Below are 25,595 nucleotides of genomic sequence, written 5' to 3'. Positions count from 1 at the left end.
CTTCGTGTGTTCATTCGCTTTCTTTTTTTCCTTTCCTTTCTTTAGATGTTTCCGAATATAGACTCCGCACATAAACCATTTGTACGGTGGTCATTGTGGTAGTAATAATGTACAATCAGACAATCCGTAATCTTCCCCCCGATGTCTGAACCTATCCGGTCGTTGTAAATGGTACAGCACAGCAAATCCCCCCCCGCATCAAATTGGAAAACATTGTCTCTCTATTGTCCGAACCCGCCAAATCCACCTCCGGAACCGCCCTTCGACGCCTGGAGATTCTGCATCTGCTCCGAGACCTATCCATCCTGCTGCATCAGCCTCCGCCTCCCCCACCACCACACCCACCCTCGGATAGGTAGCATACCTTGACGTTGATCTCGAAGAACTTGCTGACACACCGGTCGAGACACACGCTCTCGCCCTTGTTGAGCTCGCCCTCGCGGTAGTCGGTGGGAATGCACTTCTTGGTGCACGAATTCGACAGCCGGTTGAACATGTCGGTGATCATCTCCAGCTCCTGTTCTGCCGCCGCGATCTTTTGCGCCGATGACGGCTGCGCGCCGCTGAAGCCTAGGAAGGACATGGTTGCTGTTGTGTGGGTGGAGGATGGTGGAGAGTCGGTGGGGTGGTGGAGGGTAGGCGGCGGGGTGGCGGAGAGTGGGTGACGTTGGAGTTGGGTTGCAGGCGAGTGGTCGGTTGCTTGGCGTGGATGGATGCGACGGCGGGCGGATTAGATAGGCTGCCGATAAATTTTCTTTTTGGGGAAGGGGCTCTCGCACTCTCTTTCTACACCACGCACGACAGCTCGACGCACCGCGAACCACTACCACACATAGAAGACCAGCGATTGCGGGATGTGAATGGTGCTGCGAGTGCTAATACATCACAGGTATATATGCTCAACTGCCTCCCCCACCCTCCCCCCTCCTCTCCTCTCATCCGGACGTGATGAGAAACAGTTATCGGATATCTGTATGAGGCCCGGGCTCTCCGGAGCGCCGGGCCCACGACTACAACCGCCAAATCTTCTCTCTGATCCCCCTCGACGACAATGCTTCTTTCATCCGCGACTTCTTATCAAGGTGGTGGGGGGGACACGTGCTGATTGACGGGTTGCAACCGGCAGGAATCATGTCAGCCATATGCCCACTTCTCCGGCGCCTCGCCGTGCGGCCGCTACGAGCACCAATATCATCGCACCTCTTCGCCGCGCGGCAGCGATGCTACAGCGACGTCAAAACACCAAAGGCCAGCCGGCGGGAACAGCTAGAGCCCGACTCGCGGCGCGAGGCACTGCTGGTGCGAAACGGCGAGGAGTACCCGCTGCTCGCCCTCAACCCCGCGGTCGACGGGCGGGTGTACGGGCACAAGACGTTCGTGGAGCGCTACGATAAGATGCTCAAGGCCGGAGAGAAGCTTGAGAGCGAGAAGGTGACGATTCGAGGTGCGTTAATGGGATGTGTACCATTAGTCGTAGCATTAGCCAATAAAAGAAGCATGGGTAATGTGCCGGTGGCCATAAGCTGAGACGTTCTACTGTGATGGTTTTACCGCCTAAGGCCGAATACGCTCGTACCGCGATGTCTCGTCGAAGCTGATATTCTACGACATTGTGCGGGACCAGCGCAAGATCCAGTGCGTGGCGAGCCACGCGCGCGTCGGCGGCGAGCGCGAAGACTTCTACGACGGCAACACCTCGCTGCGCATCGGCGACATCGTCTCGATCACCGGCTTCCCCGGCCGCAGCGACACCGGCGAGCTCTCCATCTACGCCACGTCCCTCCCCCGCCTCCTCGCACCTTGCCTCCACCAGCTCCCGGACTCCCTCGATAACCCCGAAAAACTCAAGCAGAACCGCCACCTCGACCTCCTCGTCCACCCGCAGCCCGCTCACACCCTCAAGCTCCGCTCCCGCATCATCCAGCAGGTGCGCAAGCACCTGACCTCGCAGGACTTCACCGAGGTCCAAACCCCGATCTTATCCTACTCGGCTGGCGGCGCGATCGCCAAACCCTTCCTAACAACCGCGTCCTCCACACACCAACCCCTCGCCCTCCGCATCGCGCCCGAACTCTGGCTAAAGCGCCTGCTAATCGGCGGACTCGACCGCGTCTTCGAGCTCGGCCCGCAATTCCGCAACGAAGGCGTGGACTCCACCCACAACCCCGAGTTCACGACCTGCGAGCTCTACATCAGCTTCGGTCGTCTGGACGACGTGATAACTTTGACGGAGGAGCTCCTCGCGTCGCTCGAGCGACTGACACGACAACTCACCGCTCCGGGCGCGGCTTGCGCCTCCCTCCCCCCCCTCGACCCCGACCTCGCAAACGCCTTCGCTAAGTCCTTCCCGCGGCTGGAATTTATCCCCACGCTTGAGACCGCGCTCGGAGAACCCCTGCCCGTCCTCGACGGGCGCGCGGATAAGGCCGTCGCGGCGGACCTGCACGCGCTCGCGGCGCGCCATGGCGTGCCCACCAACCCCACCGCCTCGCCGGCGAAGATCCTCGATAAGCTTGCAAGTGCGTTTATCGAGCCGCTGTGCTATAACCCCACGTGGATCATTCATCATCCCGAGTGCATGGCGCCGCTCGCGAAGTCAAGGGTCAGGGGCGGAAGACGCGTCTCTGTCCGTGTCGAACTGTTTGTTAAGGAGTGGGAGCTGGTTAATGCCTACGAGGAGGAGAATTCGCCGTGGGAGCAGAGGCGGAAGCTCGTACGGCAGGCGGGGGAGGCAGGGGGTGTCAAGAAGGGCGCAGAGGGGGTGAAGAAGGGGGAGGAGGAGGGGAAGCAGCAGGACGCGGAGCAGGAGGAGGAGGACGTCATGGACCTCGACGAGAAGTACTGCGAAGCGCTGGAGTGGGGACTACCGCCGACGGCGGGCTGGGGCATGGGCATCGACCGGCTCATCATGCTGTTTAGCGGGCAGGAGAAGATTACGGACGTGATGGCGTTCGGCGGGCTGCGGGGGGCGGCGCTGCAGGGGAGTAAGAAGCCGCTTGGCGGCGGCGGCGGCGGCGCGGGGAAGAGGAGGGAGCGGGAGCAGGAGATGAAAAAGCGCATGGCGGAACAGAAGGGATTGGACACGCAGGACGGTGATGATGTGCTGCAGATGGTTAGGGAGCTGGCGGAGAGTCTGAAGGACGGGAGGAGCGAGAAGTGAGCACGCGCGACGGTCTTGTAGATGACGATACCGCTATTCGCTCAATCGCAGGGAAATAAATACAATGAATAGATACACAAGTACATGAGTGAAACCGCACCCCGCATCCGACGTCCAAGCAAGAAAGAAAGAAAGAAAAGAAACCCCCATAATCCCAAGTCCCAGTCCAGTCCAGTCCAAGCCCACGCAACAAAAGAAAACGCACCCTACCCCCCTCCTACGGGGACGGCGGCGGATAGAGCTCAAAGTCCTCATAGAACCTCATCCCGATAGTCGGGGGACGGACATTTTTGGGATACGGCTCCAGGGGCGGCGGCGGGGGTGCAGAGCTGTAGCACGACGTCTTCATATTCTGTGCATGTTGTGCACCGGCCGAGGTCGGCGACGACACCGATACCGACACCGTGATCGCAACTGTCTTGTTGATGTGGATTGGGGTGGGCGAGGTTGGTGAGACGCTGCTGCTGGTGGAGTGCGTGGAGTGTGTGGAGGATGGCGAGCGGGGCGGCGGCGTGGGCGGGTAGTAGATTGGGTGCGGCATTGTGGGTTGTGCTTGTGCGAGAGGGCGGTGGGCGGTGGGCGTGGGTCAGGGGAGAGGAGGAGGAGGAGGAGGATTGGGATATGCTCGAATGAACAGCCTGGGGAGGGGGAGGGACGGGAGGGGGAGGGGAGGACGGGGTTTTGTTCGGACAACAGCGAAGTGTGTACCCACCTACCCACCTACCCACCTACGTACTCTATCTCTCCGCACTACCAATGGTAGTAGCAGTGGTAGTGGTGGCCTCACCTCAATGGGGCTACCACAGTACCACAACCTGTTCACGGAACTCCAGCTGCAGGCAATCTATCTACACACTCTGCCGTCAAGTTGTGGTGTTGTGGTGTTGTGATCCAATGCGTGACGTGGTCGTCCACCGCGGGTGGAAAAGTTGGGCCGGGATGTGGATGTGCATGTGGATGTGCATGTGGATGCACAAGAGAATGGAGATCTCCCAAAATAAATCGTGGGCTCGGGTCTGGCACTCTGGGTCTCCTCCTCCCATTGCGACTTTGCGAGATGTGATGCGGGTATGAAACAAGGATTGGATCATGGATTAGACCCAGCATTCGGTTATTTAAGCCGGTCCGTTCTGGAGGAACTGTTTCAAGCAGCCGATTTGCACCAGATCGAGTTCGAGTATGAGTTCGAGTGCGAGTTCGAGGCTCGGTGGACGCGGGGGTAGCCTTCTGAGGCTCGAGACCTTCAAGGTTTGTACATAACAGCTAACTGGCTTCCCCGCGGCTTTGCGGGTTCCCTTGCAGGTGTAGGTACTAGGCAGATCGGATGAGGTCATGAGAAGCCACTGCTATGGCGGCGGTAACTAGCGAGGACTCGGGACTCGGGACGAGATCCACTACTGAAGCTCCCGCCATGGCACCATTCCTCAGGTCTCTCGAATCCCTCAAGCGCCTCGGCCGGGAACCCTCAAGCTGACTGTTTACCCCACGCATGGATCCGGAGTCATCCGGAGTCCGTTTAAAGTTGTTTATCGATAGGGATGTATAGGGCTGTGTAGTGTGCACGGGCCCTGCGTGGAGGATTTACGCGAGCGTCGAGGCTATGTATGATGTGATGTATGACACGTCGAGACACATCGGAAACACGTCGGAAACACAGCCTTCGCGGCCTTGAACGCAACGTGAATAGGCAGCAACGTCGCAAGATCGCAGCGGGGGATTGGCCCAGGGAGACAAGCGAACGGTCCCAGCTCGCGTACTTAGGCAGCAGTACCAGCGGTGGGAAATATATCGATATAGTGCCTACTTCATGCGTGCACCGTACACGTCCCCAGATCTGGTAACGCAGTCGGAGATGTCGATATTGAAGCGGCCGTAGCGAGAAAATATCAATCCAGAGTAATTGCGATGCCCTATGAAGGTCGGATGGCATCCGTCTATACGAACTGTAGACTGTTTCCGATACGGACCGACAAACCCATGAGTGCGGGGAGCTGGACGGCGAACTGGACGAGTAGAGCGGCCAGCTTGATGACTCCCGACTTGTTGTGCGCAGGTCCCGGAGGCCCATCCGTTGAATCTTCAGGCAGCGACGCAAAAAAGGATATCTTCGATTCCCTACATCGCCCCTTCGCCTCACTTCCCCCAACAAATCCACTCAGGCTTCCACCTGCTCCGCCTTCCCTTCCCCGCCATTCCTAACCCCCTCCACCCAAGCCACCACCTCCTCCCTCGACCAGTCCACCAGCGGCGTATCAAACCACTTCCAAACACTCTTCCCCATGCCATGCCACGGATCCCACTCTCCAGTCTGCGCATTCACTCCGCCATGGAAGTCCACGTAGTGTATAAACCACTTCCTATCCGGGTGGGTCGTCGTCATCGTCGTCGTCGGAGGAGGAGGATTGAAGGCACCGGGGCCGGCCCCGCACGACGACGAGTTCGCGGTGGCGGCAGCGGCAGACGCAGGAACGGAGAGGTACATACCCAGCGCCGTGAGCATCCAGATGCGTGTTTCCTCCCACATATCATCGAGCGGCAGGTCCTCCGGCGCGAACCACTGCGGGCGCATCTCGTCCGTCCTGCTCTTGTCAACCCCCTGCCCCCACCTTCCTTCTTAACAGTGCGGCATACTCACTCTTCCACCTCACCCTCCCACTGGGTACACACGAAAACATGAATCTCGAGCACCTTCTCCTTCACCATCTCCATCTCCGCCTCCTTACCCTCCGCCACAGTCTCGAGCAGCAGCACGGCATGATGCGCCAGCTGCTCCTCTGAGCACACGATACCGCTCTCCTCGTGCAGCTCGCGCGCTGCAGAGCCCGCTAGCGTCTCCCCAGCCTCAACTTTCCCGCCGAAACCGTTGTACTTGCCGATCCCGAAGCCGCGCTTTTTGTACCCGAGAAGTACAAGACCCGTCGAGAGGGAGATCGGGAGGATTAGGTTGTAGAGTTTGTGCGCTTTTGCCTTTACGGCAGGGCGGGGGAGGGAGGCGGTGAGGGCGATGGGGGCGGACATTGGGGTGGAGTGAGTGCGTGGGTGTAGGTGGTGGGTGGAGTGAGTGCGTGTGATGTGGTGGGGAGTGAGTGGGCGTGCACGGTAAAGGGTGGAACCGTGGAAGACGTGACTTGCGCTACTATAGTTAGCGGGGAGACGCGTTGGTTCGCGTCGAATGGGTCATTATGGATCACTCGACAGTCAATATCAGACATTTCGCTTGGAATCCGATACAATGCCTTGATTCTCTCTTTGGAATTCGAGATGGAACAACATCTAAAGTTCCCATTGACAGGGCGATGACCGAAGTACCCAGCGGAGTATAATCCCCTACGAATCATCGCCCATGATTGTTGACCGCCGTGCTGTGACACTAGGCGAAATCACGGCCGATCCTGCTGCCATGAATCCCATGATTCTTCTACTCCGCTCGTGATGAAATCAAAGGAACTCTGGGTTCCCACCGTACGTCCTGCTTCCTCTCTTCTCTCTCTGTCGATGAAGATGAAGTTCACCGTATAGAATCTCGACTCCACATCGGGCAGCGTACGGGCATGTCACATGATACAGTAGCTACTACCGAGTAATATCTTTAGAATTAGCGCTCCCGAGTCCCTCGGTCACGTCAAAACAATACAAAACCAAAAACCATCCCCACCCCTTCGGATGGCTTGGAAACCCTAAGAGCTGAATTTCATCCGAAGGCCCTTCACCCGGGTTGAACCCAGAGCCTTTATAGCGTCATAGTCACAGTCACAGGCCGTCATTTGACAGCCCATCCCATCCCATCTAGATATCTACAAAATTGTAGTGTGTCTGTTACTATATTTTATGCACCCGCACGACTGGTTGGCGGGTACCGCACCGTACATAGTAGGCAGAAAATGAAACCTATGTCGGGCCGCGCACTTCAGTCTTCAGCCGGGTGCTCAGTGGGGGCCGGGAAAAGTTCCAGGACCGGCTGAATACATACTGACCACCGATGAACCATAAAAAACAGATACAAAAAAACATCCGCACGGTTGCCCACTGCCTAGGTCTCCGACGTAGGTACATCAAAGGTTGGGTTTCGAACCCACTCACGGGCTCTCGCTCACTCATTCAAGTCGATTTCTCTCTAAGCCCGTCGCCCGGTATCAGTGGTTAGTACGTACTACGGAGAGCACTGCGCAAAGAACCATCATTCCGCGTAATCAGGCCACAGCAGTGTTTTTTGAAGAAACTCTCACCAGCTAGCGGCGGTGGTGAGCACTTGCTTTCTGTCTCTGAAGTTTGATGGCGATCATTGTCACGGGGTCTCGTCGGACACTGCACACAGTCCACTGCAAACAGGGTGCTACCTTATGTACGTAACCAACGCCTGAATCCTAATCAGTGATGATCATGATGTGTACATGACATGCCATGTCCGTGCCGCCCGTCGCCCGTCGCCCACCAGGTCAAGCCTCCAGGCCAAGAATCAAGACTCAAGAGTTAAGACTGAGATGATCATGCCTCGAAGCAAACCATCGGTGGCTGGAGTTCCTATCTGGATCTCTGTGTCCAGAACCCGGATCCGGATCTGGATCCGAAAGCTGTAGCCAGTGCGCCGGAGTGCTTTCCTCCCATAATTGCACTACATACATTATACATAGAAGCAAAGCAATGCACTTCACTAACTAGCCTGTTATACATCTATCTACCTATGCCAAAATCCCAGGACGCTATTGCTATTGCAGCCCTGAGCCGCGCAAACACTAACAACAATAATTATTTCGGGCCTCGACTAACCCTGGAAAGGGATGCATAGGAGCGGGATACATATCTGCGGAATGCTTGGTTCTCTTAGTTCTTGTCGTTAGGGGCAATTGGGTAGGTAAGTAGATCTCGGTGCTTCGCTGGCCGGCGAAGGGGTAGAACTTACAGACGGTGGTGGTGGTGGTGGTAGTAGATACTAGGCAGTCCAGCCAAGCGTGGACCATGGATCAGTGAAGCTTCCTTCCAGAAAGCAAGAAGTGTTGGCCCCCCCAGCGCCCCAGTGCCCCCGAGTAAGGTAGGTAGGGGGATCCTACATTCCACTACGTCCGGGGCCCAACCCACCGATCCCCATCCGGCAACCGACAAAAACCCATCGTTCGACGTTCCAATCGTTCGTTCGTCGTTTGTCGTTCCTGATCTGGGGCTGATCTGATCAAGAAGAGGTCTGATGATATGATTGAACTTGGCGCATGCAAGGGACGGCAGGGACGCCGGGGTCACCAGGGCCAGGGACATCAGGGACACCAGGGACACTAGGGATATCAGGGACACCAGGGACACCAGGGATATCAGGGACATCAGGGACATCAGGGACGCAGGGCAGGCACAGGCAGGCGCAGGCAGGCGCAGGCAGGCACAGGCAGGCACGGGCAGCGGTGTACACTACTAGGTAAACCGTAGAGACGTGGGTTGCGAACGGCTTTTGCTAGCTATCTATCTCGATTCTCGCTTGCTATCGGTCACTGTCCACCCATCTGAAACATAGGTACGCTTCTTGAGACTTACTATTGAAAGATAAGTAACTATCAAAGACCCGGCCAAGCCCATCCAGCAGGAACTGGGTTGCTCGTTCATGGGCCGCCGAGTGCTACCACATGCACCACTTCGTTACTCGCATCTTACGAAAACCCTGCCAGCCGTAGGCCCGTAGGCCGTATCCCTGTTCTGGCCCCTCCCCGTCCCCCGATCCCATGATCAATCAATCAATCAAGACAGAGTCCGAAGGAAGGAAGGCAGGATCTAGGAAGGGGTAACCAAGTAGTCTGGGTGTTTCATGGGGCCGCACAGATCAATTTCCTTCCAGCAGGAAAAAAATAGACTTCTTTTAGATCTGCGGTGCGGAGAGCCAGCATGCATGCATCGAGATTCGGGCGGGCTCCCTGTTTTTGTGATGCTGGTGCTGATGCGGCGGATGGACAGACGGACAGATATACAGGGAAATCGCGCATGTCTGCGACATGAACTCCGAACTTCGAAGCCTTGCTGGACTGGGCTGCAGTTGGCCCATCCCATCTCGGTGGACTCAGCATGTCCGTCCGGATACATCGCCGTAGGCTAGATGTACATACAAGATTGGCACAGATCATCCATCCGCCTTTGTGCGAATGGCCCGAACATCCCACGACTCCACGACTCCACATGACGCGCGAGCTGACGCGGATCTGATCAGGTCTTTCCAAGGCCGGATTTTGGGACGGTGGATGGTAGGCCCTGCTACCTTCCTACTTACCAGTAGGTTGGTTGGGAGGCCGGAAAACCATCGCACGTGCAAAGCCAGAAATTTTTGTTTTTGTCCCAGGCCCCAGGGTTCTGCTTTCCCCGTTAGTTAAAACGTTTCTTCTTCTTTGACACATTGTGTTGCGTACTCTAAGGCCATGCGACCTTTTTTGTGGTGGGGGGAGGTGGGGGGAGGTGGGGGGGATAGGATAGGCAACAAAGAGAAAGAGAAAACTGCCTTTTTGCGAGCCATAATCCATGCAAGTGCAACAAGATAGCCCGCATTTTCGATCTGGTTTCGGGTGGAAATTGAGAAAGTCAATTGGCTGGTGGTCGGAGTGGGTGGGTGGCCCCAATGCCCCATCGGTGGTTTGTGATGATGTGATCCACCATCATCCCACCATCAGCAGTGCGCGAGCTAGAGACGGGTACCTGCGTATTCTGCGCCAACCCTAGGCGCCGCCGTGGCTGCCCGTGAATACTCGCACACTCACACACGGATCCTACAGAAGTTCGGACGGAAGGTTCTAGCCCCCCAGGTCAAATGCTGCTTTCCGTTTCGGGACTCTTGAAACCACTGGATCGACGACGATTGTGGTCAAGTGGTTGGAAAACATGGCAGCCGGAAACCAGTCCTCGCTCGCCATGAGCTCGAGGGAAACGAACAACTATCGGCGGTGCAATTCGCTGCCAATCAGAGTATAGCAGGGCAGGAGATCGCTGGCGAGCAGGAAACGGATTCCAAAGTGCGGCATTCTGGATCAAAAATAATCTCCAACAGTCAGCCCTTGCTTGCTTGCTGAAAGTGCTGTGTTTCAAGCTTGCTCTCTCCTGGATCCTACGCTGGTCGGGTAGGGGAGCTGGTGCACTTCATCTCTGTGGTTTTTTTCTGGAGCATCGCTGGATTCTTTGTCTGTGCGGAATCGTGTTGGAAGCATTCCAACGATGTTCCATTCTCCGGCTGCTGGGGCTATCCGAATGATGTGCAGAAAGCCTCTTATGCCGTTTTCAAACGAAGCCATCGGAGGATTCCGCATCGCGGGCTTCTTCCGTGCAGCATCGGACGGGAGAGTGCTGGTGATGACCGGAGGCATCGACTCCTCCGTGTGACCCGACGTCGACTGGCAGGCGAGTTTCATCTAGAGATGGCATCGGATGTACCGCACTTCACATGTACCTCTCACTTAAACAAACACTGTGTAATTGGCTATATGGTAGGTGCCGGGAGGCGTTACTGGCGTCACGATAAACAGATCTAGGTAACGGTTATCTTTCTTGGCCTCAAATGGACACTGGTACGTCGAATCTCGATGTACATTGCGGTAACCAGGCCGACTCCAAGGCTTGGGGAGAGGGAGCTTCGATGACAGCCCGCGTAGTTGGCTTGGGTTCTTGTGATTGACTGGGACGAGGTTGAAGGGCGAAAGCCTACTCGAATCGGAGGCCATATCTCGATACTGTCGTGTTTAATATTGGTTCCGGGAAAGGAAGGGCAATCCGTTGCATTAGTCTCATCATTCGACAAGGACCGCCTGTTAAGTCAAGACAAACAACTCTCGCGAACCACGATATATCCCCACGCACTTTGATCCATTCCGTTGTGCACCCGAGTCGGAGGATGGCCCTGGCCGCATCGTGTCGGGGGCATGATGGATGCGACAGTTTATCGAAGCAAGGAGACGACTCGAGCTGTAGCAACTGCTCTGGGGGCAATCATGCGACGTCGTGTAGGCGGGGTTGGATCCAGACGAAGGTCGGTCAGTTCGTAAGGCACGACGAGATGATGCCATGAAATTGAAGAAGAAGGAGATTGTCTTTCAGAATCCTGATACCGCCACCATGTGCGCGGGATATTATCGCCATGCGTATCTGCACTTCGCACACACACGTTTTTTTCTTTGCTTTTCCATCGTGGAAGGTCCGCTGAAATCGAAGGATCCCGGGCAAGTATCGGCGGAATTCTCGACTGGACATGCAATTTCGGGGATTGTATGTAGTGGATCTGAACACTGCGATCCCTGGGAGTTTGCGTTCGCATCTGCCTTCGCTGAGGCTTTGCACCTATTTAACCTCAAAGAGCCGCAGGCGCCGGACATTCGAGGAATTTCGGGGTTTGCAGTGACTGCGGTGTGGCATCATCGATACCTAGCGGGCAGTGACAATGCGTTCCTACCCGCAGTTGCGGCCGCTCGGATCAACGACAGGAGCATGTAGGTAGTAAGACGGTCGGCTAAGGGGCGGGGGTAAGTGTGGGGTTTATCGGGTTATCAGACTCGGATTCGTCGCAGATGGCGCGAGGGTGGCTGATGCCTGTATGTAGACGCGCGACTCTATCAATGCGCATGAACGAGAGGAAGGCGCAGACGCACGGCTTTCGACGCCAACGTATCAGGTGAACCGATGTACCTTAGTGCCCGCACACAGCCGATGCGTGCTCTATGAAAACCAGCAGGGAGGGGCAGCAGGGAGGGGCAGCTGGTCAATGGCAGTAGCAGTGGTAGTGGTGGTCACTGGTGATAATGGTGGTGGTGGCGATGGCAGTGGTGTGTACTCTAGTCTGCTTGAATGTTCGGGTGGCGTGAAAGGGAACCAGGGTTTGGGGCTTGTCACAGGCGAGCGAGGAGGAGGAGGTGGAGGAAGTCTGAGAGCCATTACAAAGCCCGTCTTTGCTTTGTTCTCCGCAGATAGGCGCTCCGTGGAAACCTAGCCTAGCCCCATTCCAACTCCACCCTCGAGTGTCCACCCCCCACCCTCCACCCACACCCCAAGGAGTCTCTCCTCTCCAGCCATGGCTGTGTGTGATGTGGCGTTACGCTTAACGCGCCACCAAGCACCAAGCATCAAGCTCCAAACCCTTCTCCCGAGTCCCAGCTCCGGAAACAAAACACCCCCGGCAGGTGGGGCTTGGTAGTTACCTGGATGCTCCCCACCTACTGGGTAGCACTTACTTAGGTACCCATGCTCAGGCCGGTACCTGCGCGGCGCCAATCCGCTACCGGGGGATTTCCGCAGCCGTCCATGTCGCGGGTAAATTGTGAATAATCGCGAGCCTCGCTGTGGCAACTCAGCAGGGCATCTCTGTACTACCACCCTAGGCGCTTGATTGGCTGGCCACCGCGCTCGTCAGATAAACCGCTGCCGCCGCATGAATCCCCCCCTCTCCCCCCATGGAATCGATTTCGACCTGCGACCACAAAGGCAGACTCCTCTTCTTCTTCCTGCGCGCTGCTGGCGTCTGCACGCTTTCTCACCGTGGGGCCAGCACGAAGTTAGGCGCATGTCTGCTCCTAACCCCTCGCAATCTCCGTCCACTAGTTGTGACTTGTCTGCTGCATGCAGAGTACAGGCGCCAGAACGCTCCCGTCGGCGGCCCGGACCGACGCTCGGCGTAGGCGATGTCCACAGGTGCGTGCAGACCGACGATGCTTCTCGGACTGCGGCAGGAAATATCGTCAGCGATTTAACATGCACGATCCGGCATCCTCCACCGTTCAGAGTGGAGGGGAGCAGGAAACACGTAGTGGAGCGAGCTGGCCGTTGTGTAAACGTCAATGTGCATAAAGTAGCAAGGGAAAGGGTCTCCTCCAAGACCTCCTAGGTACATTCCCTTTTTGCATCATTGCTCGACCGGCGAGCGGTGCTTTGGGAGTAGTATATCGCTTTGCTCTGTGGTATGTGTGTGTCATTTTGGAGTCTCCCCGCATCGTCTCCCCTCTGTTTGGAACCGCACGCCTGCCTGCCCTCTCGACCAATCTGGAACGTGAGCTTCGTGATATATCACCCTCGTCTGTCCGCTCTTTCTGTTCCATCCACTGCTGTCTCGCCTCCCGTCCTGCCTCCAACGCCCGGCACCAATTTATTCCTTCCTTACAGACCGTGCCTGCCTTCATTTTGTCCCCCGTCCTCTCTCTTCTCTCTATTTCCCTATTTCTCTCTTTTTCTGTCTTTTGATTTTTGCTCGATAATACCGATATCCCGCGCTCCGTGGCCGGTCAAACAACTCCGCCACATCTTCTAGACCGTTCGGGTTCCCGGTTTCAATTGGATTCCCCATAGCTCGACTGGAATCAGCCTCGTCGCCCTACCACGCCGCATCGGCCGCTGTCTGCTCTGCGGACACAACCCGTTATCTAATCGAAATCGGCATACAGACACCCCCTCCCCCATAGCCCCCTCCCCCCAGGAAATTCCACTCCGTCTGCTATTGGGGACAACGCATCCGGCATCAAACCCCCCCTCCCCCCTACCACGCACCGCGCACTGCTTCCCGCCCCCGGCTCATCCACACCAAAAAGTGACATATCGAAAGAGAGAAAAAGTACTCGTTCCCTGCCCCCAACGGCTGCCAGTGGCGGACTACATCGACTCCTCTATTCTCTTTGCCTTTAAGAACTGTACAACTCTAGACGATTTCCTGGCCCGCTTTCCTTAGCCCTATCACACCTACATACGCTACCAGTTCGTCCAGTAACAGTGACCTTATCATCCCATCCTTATTTTTAGGTCTCACCACAATTTTCCGACTGGCCCCGCGCAAACTATACAGCAAAGGATCTTCCGTACATTTGTCTCACGGCGCACCGTCAGATGAAGACTGCCACTCCTGAAATACCGACCCATTCGTCGTCGTCTACCCTGTTCGCATCGAATGCCAACTTGTCTCCGTCTGGGTATCCCGAGAGCCCTAACTACCTGGACCTGTCCGCCGGAGGAAGCAGCTTCTCACCGTCACCACCGTTCAAAGCTTTCCTACCCCACCCAATTTCAGTACCTTCGCATCAGCGGTATCACTACCCCAACAGCAATAACAATAACAACACCAACAACACCAAAAATAACACCCCAGTGCCTCACATTCCTCGCCAAAGTACCTCCTCTCTTCGTGAAAATCCCCAAGATACTAGCCCGATGACACCTCGGTCCCCAGAGATGGTTAACAACGAAAACGACGATCTGTACTGCTCGTCCGGTCAGGGGACAACGAAGCATGGGTTTAGATCATCAACCTACCACGGGAGGGACCGATCTGTGCAGCCGCCGCCTCCATTGGGACCAAGAAGCAGCAGTGCGGTCCAGAAGCGAGGTAGAAGTGATCGACGCTCCACTTCCCTGGCCTCCGTTGCGGACTTGGTGCCGTACCATCAGTACCGTGCCCGACAGCGGCGTGATGCTTCTATGGGAGAGAGCGTATGGGACGATGAGCTCGAGGCTGCGTTTATGGAGGGTGAGTTCTTTTCGAATCTTGCTGGTATTTGGATGTTGCCGCTAACATGTGGCATCGCTCCTTGGAACAGCTGACCGGATTATTCCAAATCTTGGAAGAACGAAGATGAATGTGGATGGCAAGCTCAGTGGAAGGAACGAGCTAATTGCCGATTACATCTTCAAACTCACGGGGAAGAAACGCTCCAGAAAACAGGTGTCCAGCCATATCCAGGTGCTCAAGAACCTGCTCAAGAGTAATCCCGAGGGTCGGTTGCTTCCATCTCTCATTGTTTGGTATGCCATGGTTATTGACATCCATCATAGCCATGAAGAGCAAGACGCCGGAAGAGGGCAGGATGTCATGGAGTTCCCAAGCTGCTTCGCCCTCGGCGTACAGCGAGCCCACTCCATCGCTCAGATCACAGGCGATCCCACCGGGTCGTTCGCATAGCTCCATGGGCTACTTCAATAACAGCGGTAACATCTCCGCCTTTGCGTCGCCACCGCCATCAGTTTCCGGAAGCCATTTCGGCTTTTCCCCACGAAAATTCGGCCTCTCAACATTCCTGATCATGGTTGGAACCAAATCTAACCCCAACGGTGCGATTGATGGGACTTTCCATACATACACTAGCCTTTCACCAGAAAACTCGTCACCGGCGTCTTCCATCTCACTTTCGTCGTTGCCTGACTGGCAAGCACGGTTTCCTCTAGTTGCTTCCATCACGGACGACAGAGCAAGCGAGCGAGGATCCGCCTGCACCATCCTCCACATCAAAGCTGGAATCCTCCCACTGACCACCAAGGCACCAACGAATGGCCTGCTGTGCACGCATGTTGAGGTCTCACTTCCAGACGGCGACTTCGAGGGACACCAGTGGGATTGCGTAACCCGCATCTACGCACCTGGCAAGCTCGAACCGGTCTGGGTGCTATCCCATAGCTGCCTAGCGATGACGGAGAACCCGATGGAAGGTGGCCGCAAGCTCAAGGTGCCTTTCGCGCCAGACTTCTGGAGCGCCTTCTACAACGGGTTGTCTAGATCCGAGACGAACGAGGGCAAGGACGAAGGCCGCCACCGAGACCGTGAGTTCCGGAGTGCGATCAAGGGAATCACGGTGGTGCAGGAACTATTCTCGTACCCGGTACAGGGCTTGGGAGTGGGTGGCAAGGAACGGTCCGCAGTGTTGATGTGGGAGTTCACCAAGGCAGACACCCGCACGCCTGCAAGTGCAGTTTGGAGAGAGATTATCCGGCAGGCTGGCGACTCTAGTGGGGGAGCAATGGGGGTGCCGGCTGGCTCGAGCTCAGCTGGCGGCGTCCCGAGGGAGGTGTACGATGACGGCCACCTGAGGATTGACACGACGGGAGCCAACGACGGCTGGGCCAGTCAGCAGCAGAACCACTCGCTGTATCAGATTAGCCCGTACGAGGAGCTGAGCCCTAGCCAGGCAGAGCTTATGCCATACTGCTCCTTCGAGGACCCCCGAGCCTATACTACGCGCGGCGGCCGGCCGCCAGCGGGATTGGTCATGCATCCCGGCGCTCCTACCATGTCCGGCCAGCTCGCGATGAATTACCTGGCTTCGCATACGGATAGCCCGTATTCGCCGTACGCGGTCGATTTGCCCGTCAGCCGTGGCGGCCCCATCGAGCATTATTTACACGGCAATGGAGTGGACGGGGGCAGGAGCAGGAGTCGTAATGGGGGTGGCAGTGGTGGTGGCAGTGGAGTTGGTGGTTTCAGTGCTGGTGGAGGAGGAGGAGCTGCTGGTGGTGGCGGCATTTGGTCGCATCACTTGAGCCCAACATCGGATGGACGGGGGGGGCAGGACTTGGTGGAAAACGGTGGTGGTGTATTGACTCCTTATTGATTTGGATTTCCGATTTTCGATTTGTGTTTTTCATTTTTTTCATTCTCTATGTACGGGAGGGCAGGCGGGCATGGTGAGCGTGGTGGGCGTGGTGGGCTTTTGTTTTTGTTTTTGGTAGGCGATTGCTGTCTCAGGTCTGGCGTTCGTGGTTTGGTTGTGTGTTCTGTGTTTTTTTTTTTTGTTTTACTGGGCCTTGCTGGTCCGCCCTACTCATGATACCTACTCTACCTACTCTACCTACTTCCTACCTATACGATTTTCAGGTATCTTCGGTTCTTCATCTAGATTTTTTGCCTATGGACCTGTGGTGTCGTTGTGTCGTCGTTGTGTCGTGGTCACTGGTGTCTTACTGTGTGCGTGGGTGTGCATGCCCGTGATTCTGTGCTGAAACCTCAGCCCTTCGTCATCGATTCACGGGACTTGTATACCAGTACCGGACGTCCTCCTCTTATGCCGCTGCTGCTGCTTGAAGCTGCTGCCTGAAGCTCCGACTGCTGCTCCAGCACCGCCCGCCCCGCCCCGCCCCGCCCCGCCCCCCGCCGCGTTTCACGTTTAAGCCCAGCGATCCTATCCACTGCACTCCACTCCAGTCCACTCCACTCGGGCCATTCTATCCTATTCAGTACGAGGTGTCGTCACCACAACCTGTCCCGTTACTGTGCAGGGGCGGTTTTATACCTCCGTGCAGCATGTGAATGTGCATAAATAACCTCCGGGTTGGCCTTGGCCATGGGATGGGTTGGGATGGGTTACGTTGGGTTGGGATAGGACGCCTCGACTTACATACACACCACAGCTCCAGGGTGCTGCATGCTGCATACGGTACTGATGCAGACTGATGCAGGGGGAGTTGAGGTCGATGGGTGGAGGGGCGGTACTTGATTGGCGAGCCTCGCGGTGGAGGGGTGGATATATTCTTCACGATAGTCTGCCCCATAGGTTTGCCGTAGGTATGCCCAGTCTATGCCACTGAATATGTAGGTAAGTATGGCATCTCTGAACTCTACACGTATCCGCTGGGGCGGTCACATCTCACTTGTCCACACTTCACTGCGATTCGCAATACCGAAGTAAGTAGGCGTCGAATGGAGAATTATTTTTGTTTCTTTTTAGGAGGGAGGGAGGGTTTCAACATTCAACAGTTGCCCCGGCGTCCGTCCGAACGGACGGTAGGGCGTTGGGTGAGGACCTGCATACTACTAGCTTTAGCTTTCGTAGGTACTACTCTCCGTGCATACATCATACATGGGAAGGAGGCAAGCACGATCGGTATTCACAACTATAGGTCGGTCTTCCACGGTACCAGCTTCCAGCATCCAGGCCAAGACTTGGTCGAGTTGGCGGAGTTGCATGCGTCGTAACCCGTACATACGTTTGCGAGTGCGCAATCCTTTTTTTAGGAGGGCCGGTGGGGGGCTGTGTATGATGTATGTACCTCGAGGGGGGAGGGGTGGAGGGGTTTGAATCGTCCACGGCGATCAGGGAGCAGCAGCGGAGGCTGCGGAGCTGCTTCCATGACTTCCTTCCGTGCACGTCAAAGACGCGGGAAGTGACGGGCGGACGGCGTTCACCGTCCAGTGCGTCTTGCGGGACCGGGGGGGCGGGGGGGCTAGTACATAACTTGGTAGGTGGCCGTCGATCGCAGCACAGTTCAGTTCCTTCGAGAACGAAAATTATTCTACAGCCTCAAAATCGGTGCAGGTGCGGGGGGGTGGGGAGGGGAATCAAGGAGGGGGACGCTGGACCAATGGATTGAAGTTGCTGCGCATGAAGTGGCACGACGTGAGGCGAGGCGGAGCGGAACCGTTTTGTGGCGTAGCCGATGTACGCAATATTGTCGATACTCCGCTGGGGTACGGTCTCTACTCTACCTGGTACGCGGCGCGGTTGTGATTGGCGCCCTGCGAAATCATTACATGTCACTCGGCTTTGCCGCCCCTTCTGGAACTTTCGGTGCGGATAAGCGCGTGGACTGACCATGGGCCGCGGAGATTGTGCTCGTAGTATACATCGTTGGTTTCTGGGTTAAAGGGGTGCTCTAGGCATGATTGCGGGCAATCAGTCATATCCCCCCTGGACTCCCTGGACTTCAGCTGATACCGTATGTACCTACCTACAAAGACTAGCCTACCCAGGTTTCCCAGCCCAGGCATCAGTATCCTCAGCTTCGGCTGTCTCGAATCTCGATTCCAGGAAATCACAGACCGTTCATCTGATGTACTACAGCTAAGGCTGGGAGATCAACAGTGCATTAAAATTGAAATCCTCAAGTTCGTTATTGCTCATATCGTCGAAACCCAACCTAACCTAGCATGTGACGGTTGTGATTGCTACCTATGACGCATCAGCGAACAGCCCTGACAATAAGATGCGAGGATCATCCGCCGGGTTGAGACGTCTTGCCAATGCACTAGGTGAGTTGTTGTCGTTGTTGGAAGAAAGGAATCAGGATGGTTGGATGAGCTCGATGAGGGTGCGCACGCGACACCGCAGTCTGCTGCCTGCGTGCCTGGCGGTGACCGAGTGAGTCTGAAGTATGTACGGCAGAGTTACTGCTGGCCTTCCCGGTGTGCACTATTCAGCCTCTCACTTGCATGCTGTATTGATAACGGGGGGATAGGTGCGCGGGCGTGGAAGATCGTGATTCCATAAGTAAGTACTCCGCGCAGCTCGTCGACCGAACAATCACTGGTCTGCCTACCGTTAGCGTGCGTGCTGTCCCATTCCTTCCACTCCCATTCATTACCCTCACCCGGGTTCCACAAGTGCAGGTGCAGCCTTCTTCTGCGAGCGCTCCTACATAAATGCCCGACCGAGGGCTGAACGGGGAATTCCAGGCTCCAATCAGCTCTCGTCTTTCGAGTGAGGGGGTCATACCCGAGTACTGTATCATATGCGAATCGATCCTGGTCCAGTCCCCCGCTGCAATCGCTGTCTACCTGGCGCAGGGGACTTCGGACGGGCCAATCTCGAACGGCGAAAACACGATGTTGGGACGACTTTTTCGTGACGAGTTACATCTAAGACACAAAAAAATCAGCACTGTCCGCCACAAAGTCGAAGAAACCACTCACCCACTCGTTCAACTCGGACATACTTCCCCGCAAGATCGTGGGAGTGCCATCACTGTTCGACCGTGACTCCGACCCCCCTGCCATGCCCGTGAACATTTCACGTGCTCGATGTTCATCGATAGAGTATCGTGGCCAACCTGCACACGCTCGCCCGGCATTCCAAATCCCGCTGGCACCCCGGATCGCCTGGCTGCAGAAATGTCACAAGGCGTCTTGTGCTTCTCGACTCTCCCCGGCCACCAGGCACCCACCCCCCAGCCGCTCCGGCAACCGTAAATGGTTCTTTGAATGAGTGGATACGCAGGGGCCGTGTTGGCACTTGGTTGGTCGCAGACTCGCAGTGTCCTGGAACAATAATAGTGCGCGGAGCGGCGAAGGAATTATGGCACGAGTGCTAGATCGTGCTTTGGATCGAGACCGGTCACTGACAGTGCTCATTCATTTTTGGCTGCATGTTATCCACGATGTTTTCCGAGTGCGCAAAGTGGGTCGATTGGGTACCGTACTTCGGACGAGCTGCAAATATGAAGGGCAAAGTCGTCGAGGAAGTAGGTACAAACGACTCCGCCCCCCCGGCTAGAATCGCAACGGGCAGACGATTAAGATCTGGATCGATCCTCAGTCCAAAGAGGGTACCGGTGGTCTTCATAGTGTGTCGTCCATTCTAGCTCGTTTCCGTCGATCAATCAGAACGCTCGACACCGCTAGCCATACGTCTTGCTGGCGTGTCGGCACAGTGGACCGTGTGGCTGTGTCGCAAGGTGGGTGGGGGGCTGGGATCTGTTCAGCAATAAACGTATCCCAGTAAACCGATGCTTTTTTACGCTTCGCGAACTCGTATGGGTATAAAATATTCGTCGGAGAGGACCCAAACACCCATGGTTGATTGCGTTGTAGACGTAGCCATGATATGCCTGGAGCCACAGTTAACATCATACACCATCACTCATCACGCGAGAAAATAAAAGAGAAGAAAAAAAGGTTTTATCGCGCCAAACGTGCAGACGATAAGCGGAAAGAGGCCGCTTCCAGGGTCCAAGCCCACTGGTACGTCACCAAAGCGCCCGCCGAAGAAGAAGTCCCCCGTCCCCCAGCGAAGGCCCCACGCACACATTGCGTCCCGGTGCTACCAGCTGAAATCCGGCGGTGCCCACCTCAAGTGCATTAAGCAACGGGACGACGACCGGTGGTAGCAGTGCAGTGCAACCGTTCTCGAACAAAGCTGAACTTGGGAGCACCTCTGCAAGCACTGCGCCAGGTCAGCGGTGTAATTGTAAAGCACACCAATCAGCACTTGTGGGGCACGAGTGAGGGAAGGAAATAAGGCGAGAATATGCTAGCGGAGATGTAGCATGGTGGATCTTTTCGCACTGGAATACGTAAGGACAACAGACTGGGCGGAATTGTCCCCGCGAATGACGTGGTTAAGGAGGAGGTTTTGCGAGGGCTCTTTGCCAATGCCTCTTCAGGCCGGAAAACGGCGGGTCGAGAGAAGAAGAAGACACAAGGATAAAGAGGAGACGGTGGTTGGCCGTCTATTCTGTAGATGGTGATCATGGGAGAAGAGGAAGAGGAAGAGGAAGAAGACCCCGCTCAACCCCGCCATGGCCACCAACGTTGACTCCCACCAACATTGATGCCCACCGCTACTAACCACATTCGGTTGCTCCCGCCGACAGGAGTCCTCCCTCACTTCCTCCTCTTTCCAACGGCTTCTCCATCCCCGGCAGCTCCTCCATTGCCCCGCTACAGAGGAGGAGGAGGAGGAGGAGGGGAGCGAAGCCGAACAAGAGTGCCCACCTGGGCTCTGTGTCTGTGGGCAGTGCGTTCGCCATATCGGTAGTCTGGAAAGGCTGTATGCGAAATAGATTGATGATTGATGTGTGATGATCTCTCTCTCTCCAACATGCATCTCGCACGAGAATTCGCCATGACCTAGATAGCTCGTATGCATTATGGGAAACAAACAATCTCGCACGAGAATCCCGAGTTTTGATTGATGAATCATGATATTCCACAGAACTCCACGACGTACGACTTCGGACTGTTCTAAGACTGGACCGGGACCCGGGCACGACCAATGACCCCCCCAGGCATCACGGAGGCAAGCCAAACGGCGAGCCTATTAAGCTCTCACCTTCCCATTCACAACCATTTATTACATCGTTTAGGCTCGGGCTGTACAAAACTCCACGCCCATAGAAGGAAATGCGCCCATCTATCAACTTATCCAACAGGTGTATGTAAACCACGAGGAGAAATGTAGTGTAAAATACAAATACAATACCAACAAACCAAAAAACAGGTGTAAACTACAAGGACCAATGTAATGTAATACACAATATCAACAATCCAAACCAAACCACCAAAAAGAAATCTCAAGTATTAACACATCCAAAACCTGAAAACAAACTTCCAATATATGCCCCAACAAACTCCGCCGCAATGCAATGTCTGATCCCATCGATACATACCATAATCTACACGCCCCACACACGTACATACTTACGCATCAATCATCCTCGAGGGGAATAGCAGCCCAGCGACCAAAATCGCCACCAACAATCTCCCGGTCTCCAGCACCTTGAGCACTGCTCTGCATCTCCTCGAGCTTCTCCGCGGTCCCATCCACATCCGCAGCATCAGCAGCGGTGTACCCCGCAATCTGTCCCTCGAACCCGTTCTCGCGCAGCCACTGACACGCCGCGCGGACATTGAGATCCAGGATGGCGGCCGGCTCAACCGCCTTCTTGATTGCTCTTGGAAACAGTATTCCGAAGTCGCTCTGACTCAGGTGCGCCGATTCCTTGACGTAGCACAGTCGCACGCTCTTTTCCTTCGAGCTGGTGGGAGCAACAGTCAACGTTTCGGTGGCAGCGGGAGTGGCAGGGTCGTTGTCCGGATAGAATCCCGTCTCTCCGTGCTTTGCGTTTTCGGTGGCTACCCGCGACGAGAACTGTTCGAACACTTCGTGTTCCTTGCCTTCGCGGCGGCGTCCAGGATCGAGTGAGAGGATGCGGCGTACGCCGCGCAGATTCTCGCGCCAGATGAAGAACTCCTCCGACATCACTACGAGAACCTTGCCAGGGTTGCCGGAGCCGATCTGCGGCAGCGGCTGCTTCCACAGGGATCTCGTGCGTTTGCTGAGGAGAGGGAGACACCAGATGTCTAGCAGCATGAGCGGCGATGAGCCCGTGATCTGCTCGCTGAGCGGTAAGGCGCTGGGTTCGTTGTGGGGAACTGAAGCGTCGGGTACAAAGAGGGGTTTGTCTTCGAAGTCGATCTTGTTGCTGTAGTAGACGGACTTCATCATCTGGATCATCGTCGATGACCCGAAAGAGTGGCCAGCCCACACCAGCCGGCCTGGCTTTCGGATATCTAGCTTATCCTTGAACGCGGCGAGGGTAGAGTCGCGGGTTACATTATCCGCATCGAACATGGCCGTTCCACACGGTATCTTTCCGAGATCGAGTTGTGCGATCGCAGCATAGACGATGGAGAGCTCCCAGAGGCGGATCTCGAGCTGCCTATTCCGTCCATTTGCGGTTTCCTCCGAGATCTTATGGGGATAGTTGACGAAGTCGACCTGGGCCCGAGATGGAGAGGCGGAACTAGCCGCGGAAGCAGAGCTGACCCCGGGTTCCCCGGTATTCGGCTGCGTGCCCGTCAACTCGGTTTCACTGCTGGGTTGCAATCCCGACTTGACGAAAGTCACTGGCGCACTACCGTCGCGATGCTCTGGCGCGATCACGACCATGCCGTGAGACGCCAGAGAACCACAGAGGTGTGAGTATGCCAATCGGGTTCCGCCCAGACCGTGAGAAAATATCATGGTCGGAAATCTAAATTCCGCACTCGACGGCATCAATGGAGCCAAAGAGATGGCGGGGAGAGCGATATGGTGGAGAATCCGCGGAATATATCTGACGGGAGGTTAACGGAATATCCTCGGCAGGAGACAAGATTTCCGGGCCTTACGATATCAGCTCGGCAAGCCCGGAGCCGGCACCCATGAACCGCGCATAGCCACTGAGATATTCCCGCTGATGGGGTTCGGGCAGCCAATATACGGATTTCGAGGGTTGGGGTTCATGGTGGCAATGTCGGTGAAACCACCCGTGCGACCATCCTGCTTTTGCTTTATCCCCATTCGTTACATCCTTCGGCTTTTCCGCTTCCCGGGCAGCCGGGGCACTTTCGGGCGCCTGGGGCTTGAACTTCTGCGCCGTCGGATAAAATACGCGGAACTGCACCGTCGATATCGACTCGGCGTAGTTCGGAGGTCTCTGGGATGCGGGCAACGACGACACTGGGATTTCAAGTTCGAACGAGGCTACCGTGTATGGGCCCTTATAAGCTGGGAATTGGGGAACGACACTGAAGCGAGACAGTAGCGACGCCATCGAAGCTGTCGTTCTAGAACCACGAATCGCTTGCGGAGGGCGGAAAAACGGTCGAGGCACGGTGGGAGAGTCTCTGTGTCTGCACGCGGGAATGGAGCAACGGATGCAACAGTACAGTGAGCGGAGTAGGTGTCGGGGGGCGTATGGAAGGAAATCGACAAAGACGGGCCGAATAATGTCGATGCTTGAGGGGGGGCGAGGTTTATGTAGGGACTGTAGTAGTAGTCGACATCTGATTTTCTCTGGGAGTTCGGAGTTTCGGACATCATTACTGATCAGGGTCGTGTGCCTGTCCCAACCCATGACGTATTTCGGTATGGTCCGAAAACGTAATACACGCCCGTCGAATGGCTAAATTCATTCCATGAGCCAAAAGTTACATGCTCCGGTAGCCTACGATACCCGGAAGTTACTGATACCGAGCACTGAAAGAAGGTTTCTCGGGATGCCCAGTCATCTGCAAGGACACTGCTCCCGCCCTCCCCCCCTCCCCCTCGTCGTTTGGACCGCCCTCCATCTCGTCGACCAATGTTCCGCCCCCACTTCGGCATAGCACTCTGTCTTCACAATATGACTCGTCGGGTAGAGTACTTGGCAGGCTGTCTCCTGGCTCTCCCAAGGCTTTTTTTTACGGGGAACGTGCGCTGATAGTTATTCAAAATGTCGCCATATTAAACATCGATTCACGATGCAGCTCCCAAGACCTTGGGCGAGATCCACAAGTGGCCAAGACTCGCGTTGGGCAGCGACAAAAAGCAAATCAAACTGTGCACATCAATACCTTGCCTCCGAAAGAATTCTGCTCGGCAAAGGCGCGTTTTCGAACCGAGGTGTAGCCGGACCGACACGCACGTGAGAGTCTGCACCGAGTCCGCAAGGCCTACTAGTGAATAGTTAGGGGCTGACCCTGGTTGAGGCACAGCAAGCTGCCCTTCCGCAGCTTAGCGAGCTGTCAGCGTCGATTCTCTGCAGATCCAGATCGGATGAAACCTCCCGACGGAGCGGCGCGGCGCGGCGCGGCGCAGTGAGCGCGGGTAAGCAATTGCTTTCGAGATCGAAGCCGGCGTGACAGATAACTATCTACACCGTCAATTCTGGCATCGGACGACAGAGCTGCAGAAGTCAGTGATTCCGTGCTGTGTCCGAGCTGAACATTCGATTCTCGAGACTCACCCCACGGAGATGGTTACCCAGATCAACCGAATCTCCGGATTGGATCCTGACGAATTTTCGTGTGCTACCCCGGACTTGAAGCCCCCATATCGCACATGTGACTGGTGGACAGCCCTGGAGGCGCGGCAAACAGGTTGGGGCTCGGCCGCACAGCCATCTCCGAGACATCGATGCGGCCGGATGGCCAAGATAGTGGTACGGCGCGGCAACACCTTTTGGTCCAGCATTGAGGGATGGGACAAACAAGCAAAAAAACGGAGAAAACAACGGATAGGGGGGAGAAACGGAGGTCGAGAAGGACTTTGTTTTTTTTGTTTAATCATTGATTGCATACGACCTATCAAGATCATGGCAATATTAGATCGAAACGAACGAAGACAGCGCTGAATCATGATCTCTACTTAAGTTCCCATGGATTTTGTTCCTATCGCGATTGGGCGTGCACACGGCCGAGGCCCAACACCGTGGCGGTTTA

The 25,595-nt window shown here is 55.8% G+C and overlaps 6 protein-coding genes across 6 annotated transcripts; 2 read left to right on the top strand and 4 right to left on the bottom strand.

Moving 5' to 3' along the window:
• Positions 1–221: 221 nt before the first annotated feature.
• BZA05DRAFT_332121 (Tim10/DDP family zinc finger-domain-containing protein) lies at positions 222–583 on the bottom strand (the record flags this gene model as incomplete). Its single annotated transcript, XM_051480628.1, has 2 exons — positions 222–296; positions 365–583. 2 exons carry the CDS (start codon positions 581–583, stop codon positions 222–224), a joined length of 294 nt encoding a protein of 97 aa, XP_051342784.1.
• Positions 584–1,558: 975 nt separating this feature from the next.
• Positions 1,559–3,160, top strand: BZA05DRAFT_332165 (uncharacterized protein; the record flags this gene model as incomplete). Its single annotated transcript, XM_051480632.1, has 2 exons — positions 1,559–2,761; positions 2,813–3,160. Coding segments are annotated over 2 exons (1,551 nt in total), but the record flags the coding sequence as incomplete, so codon positions are not given.
• Positions 3,161–5,315: 2,155 nt separating this feature from the next.
• BZA05DRAFT_415538 (uncharacterized protein) lies at positions 5,316–6,178 on the bottom strand (the record flags this gene model as incomplete). Its single annotated transcript, XM_051485314.1, has 2 exons — positions 5,316–5,739; positions 5,796–6,178. The coding sequence occupies 2 exons, from the start codon at positions 6,176–6,178 to the stop codon at positions 5,316–5,318; spliced, it is 807 nt and encodes a 268-aa protein (XP_051342782.1).
• Positions 6,179–7,515: 1,337 nt separating this feature from the next.
• Positions 7,516–8,482, bottom strand: BZA05DRAFT_459805 (uncharacterized protein; the record flags this gene model as incomplete). Its single annotated transcript, XM_051487647.1, has 3 exons — positions 7,516–7,772; positions 8,061–8,090; positions 8,237–8,482. 3 exons carry the CDS (start codon positions 8,480–8,482, stop codon positions 7,617–7,619), a joined length of 432 nt encoding a protein of 143 aa, XP_051342781.1. The 3' UTR covers positions 7,516–7,616.
• A 5,838-nt stretch (positions 8,483–14,320) lies between these two features.
• Positions 14,321–16,470, top strand: BZA05DRAFT_332002 (TEA/ATTS domain family-domain-containing protein; the record flags this gene model as incomplete). The annotated part of the gene is made up of 3 exons (XM_051480617.1): positions 14,321–14,615; positions 14,686–14,862; positions 14,921–16,470. 3 exons carry the CDS (start codon positions 14,321–14,323, stop codon positions 16,468–16,470), a joined length of 2,022 nt encoding a protein of 673 aa, XP_051342780.1.
• A 5,431-nt stretch (positions 16,471–21,901) lies between these two features.
• BZA05DRAFT_158524 lies at positions 21,902–24,169 on the bottom strand. Its single transcript, XM_051479068.1, has 2 exons — positions 23,523–24,169; positions 21,902–23,467 (listed from the first exon to the last, which is right to left on the bottom strand). Exons 1-2 carry the CDS (start codon positions 23,945–23,947, stop codon positions 22,057–22,059), a joined length of 1,836 nt encoding a protein of 611 aa, XP_051342779.1. The 5' UTR covers positions 23,948–24,169; the 3' UTR covers positions 21,902–22,056.
• Between the last annotated feature and the right edge of the window lie 1,426 nt (positions 24,170–25,595).

Source organism: Tricharina praecox (assembly GCF_024521635.1).
Source record: "Tricharina praecox strain CBS 144465 chromosome Unknown BZA05scaffold_3, whole genome shotgun sequence".
Taxonomy (NCBI): domain Eukaryota; kingdom Fungi; phylum Ascomycota; class Pezizomycetes; order Pezizales; family Pyronemataceae; genus Tricharina; species Tricharina praecox.
Note: the sequence above shows the minus strand (reverse complement) of the source record. Positions and strands in the feature narration are given on the sequence as shown.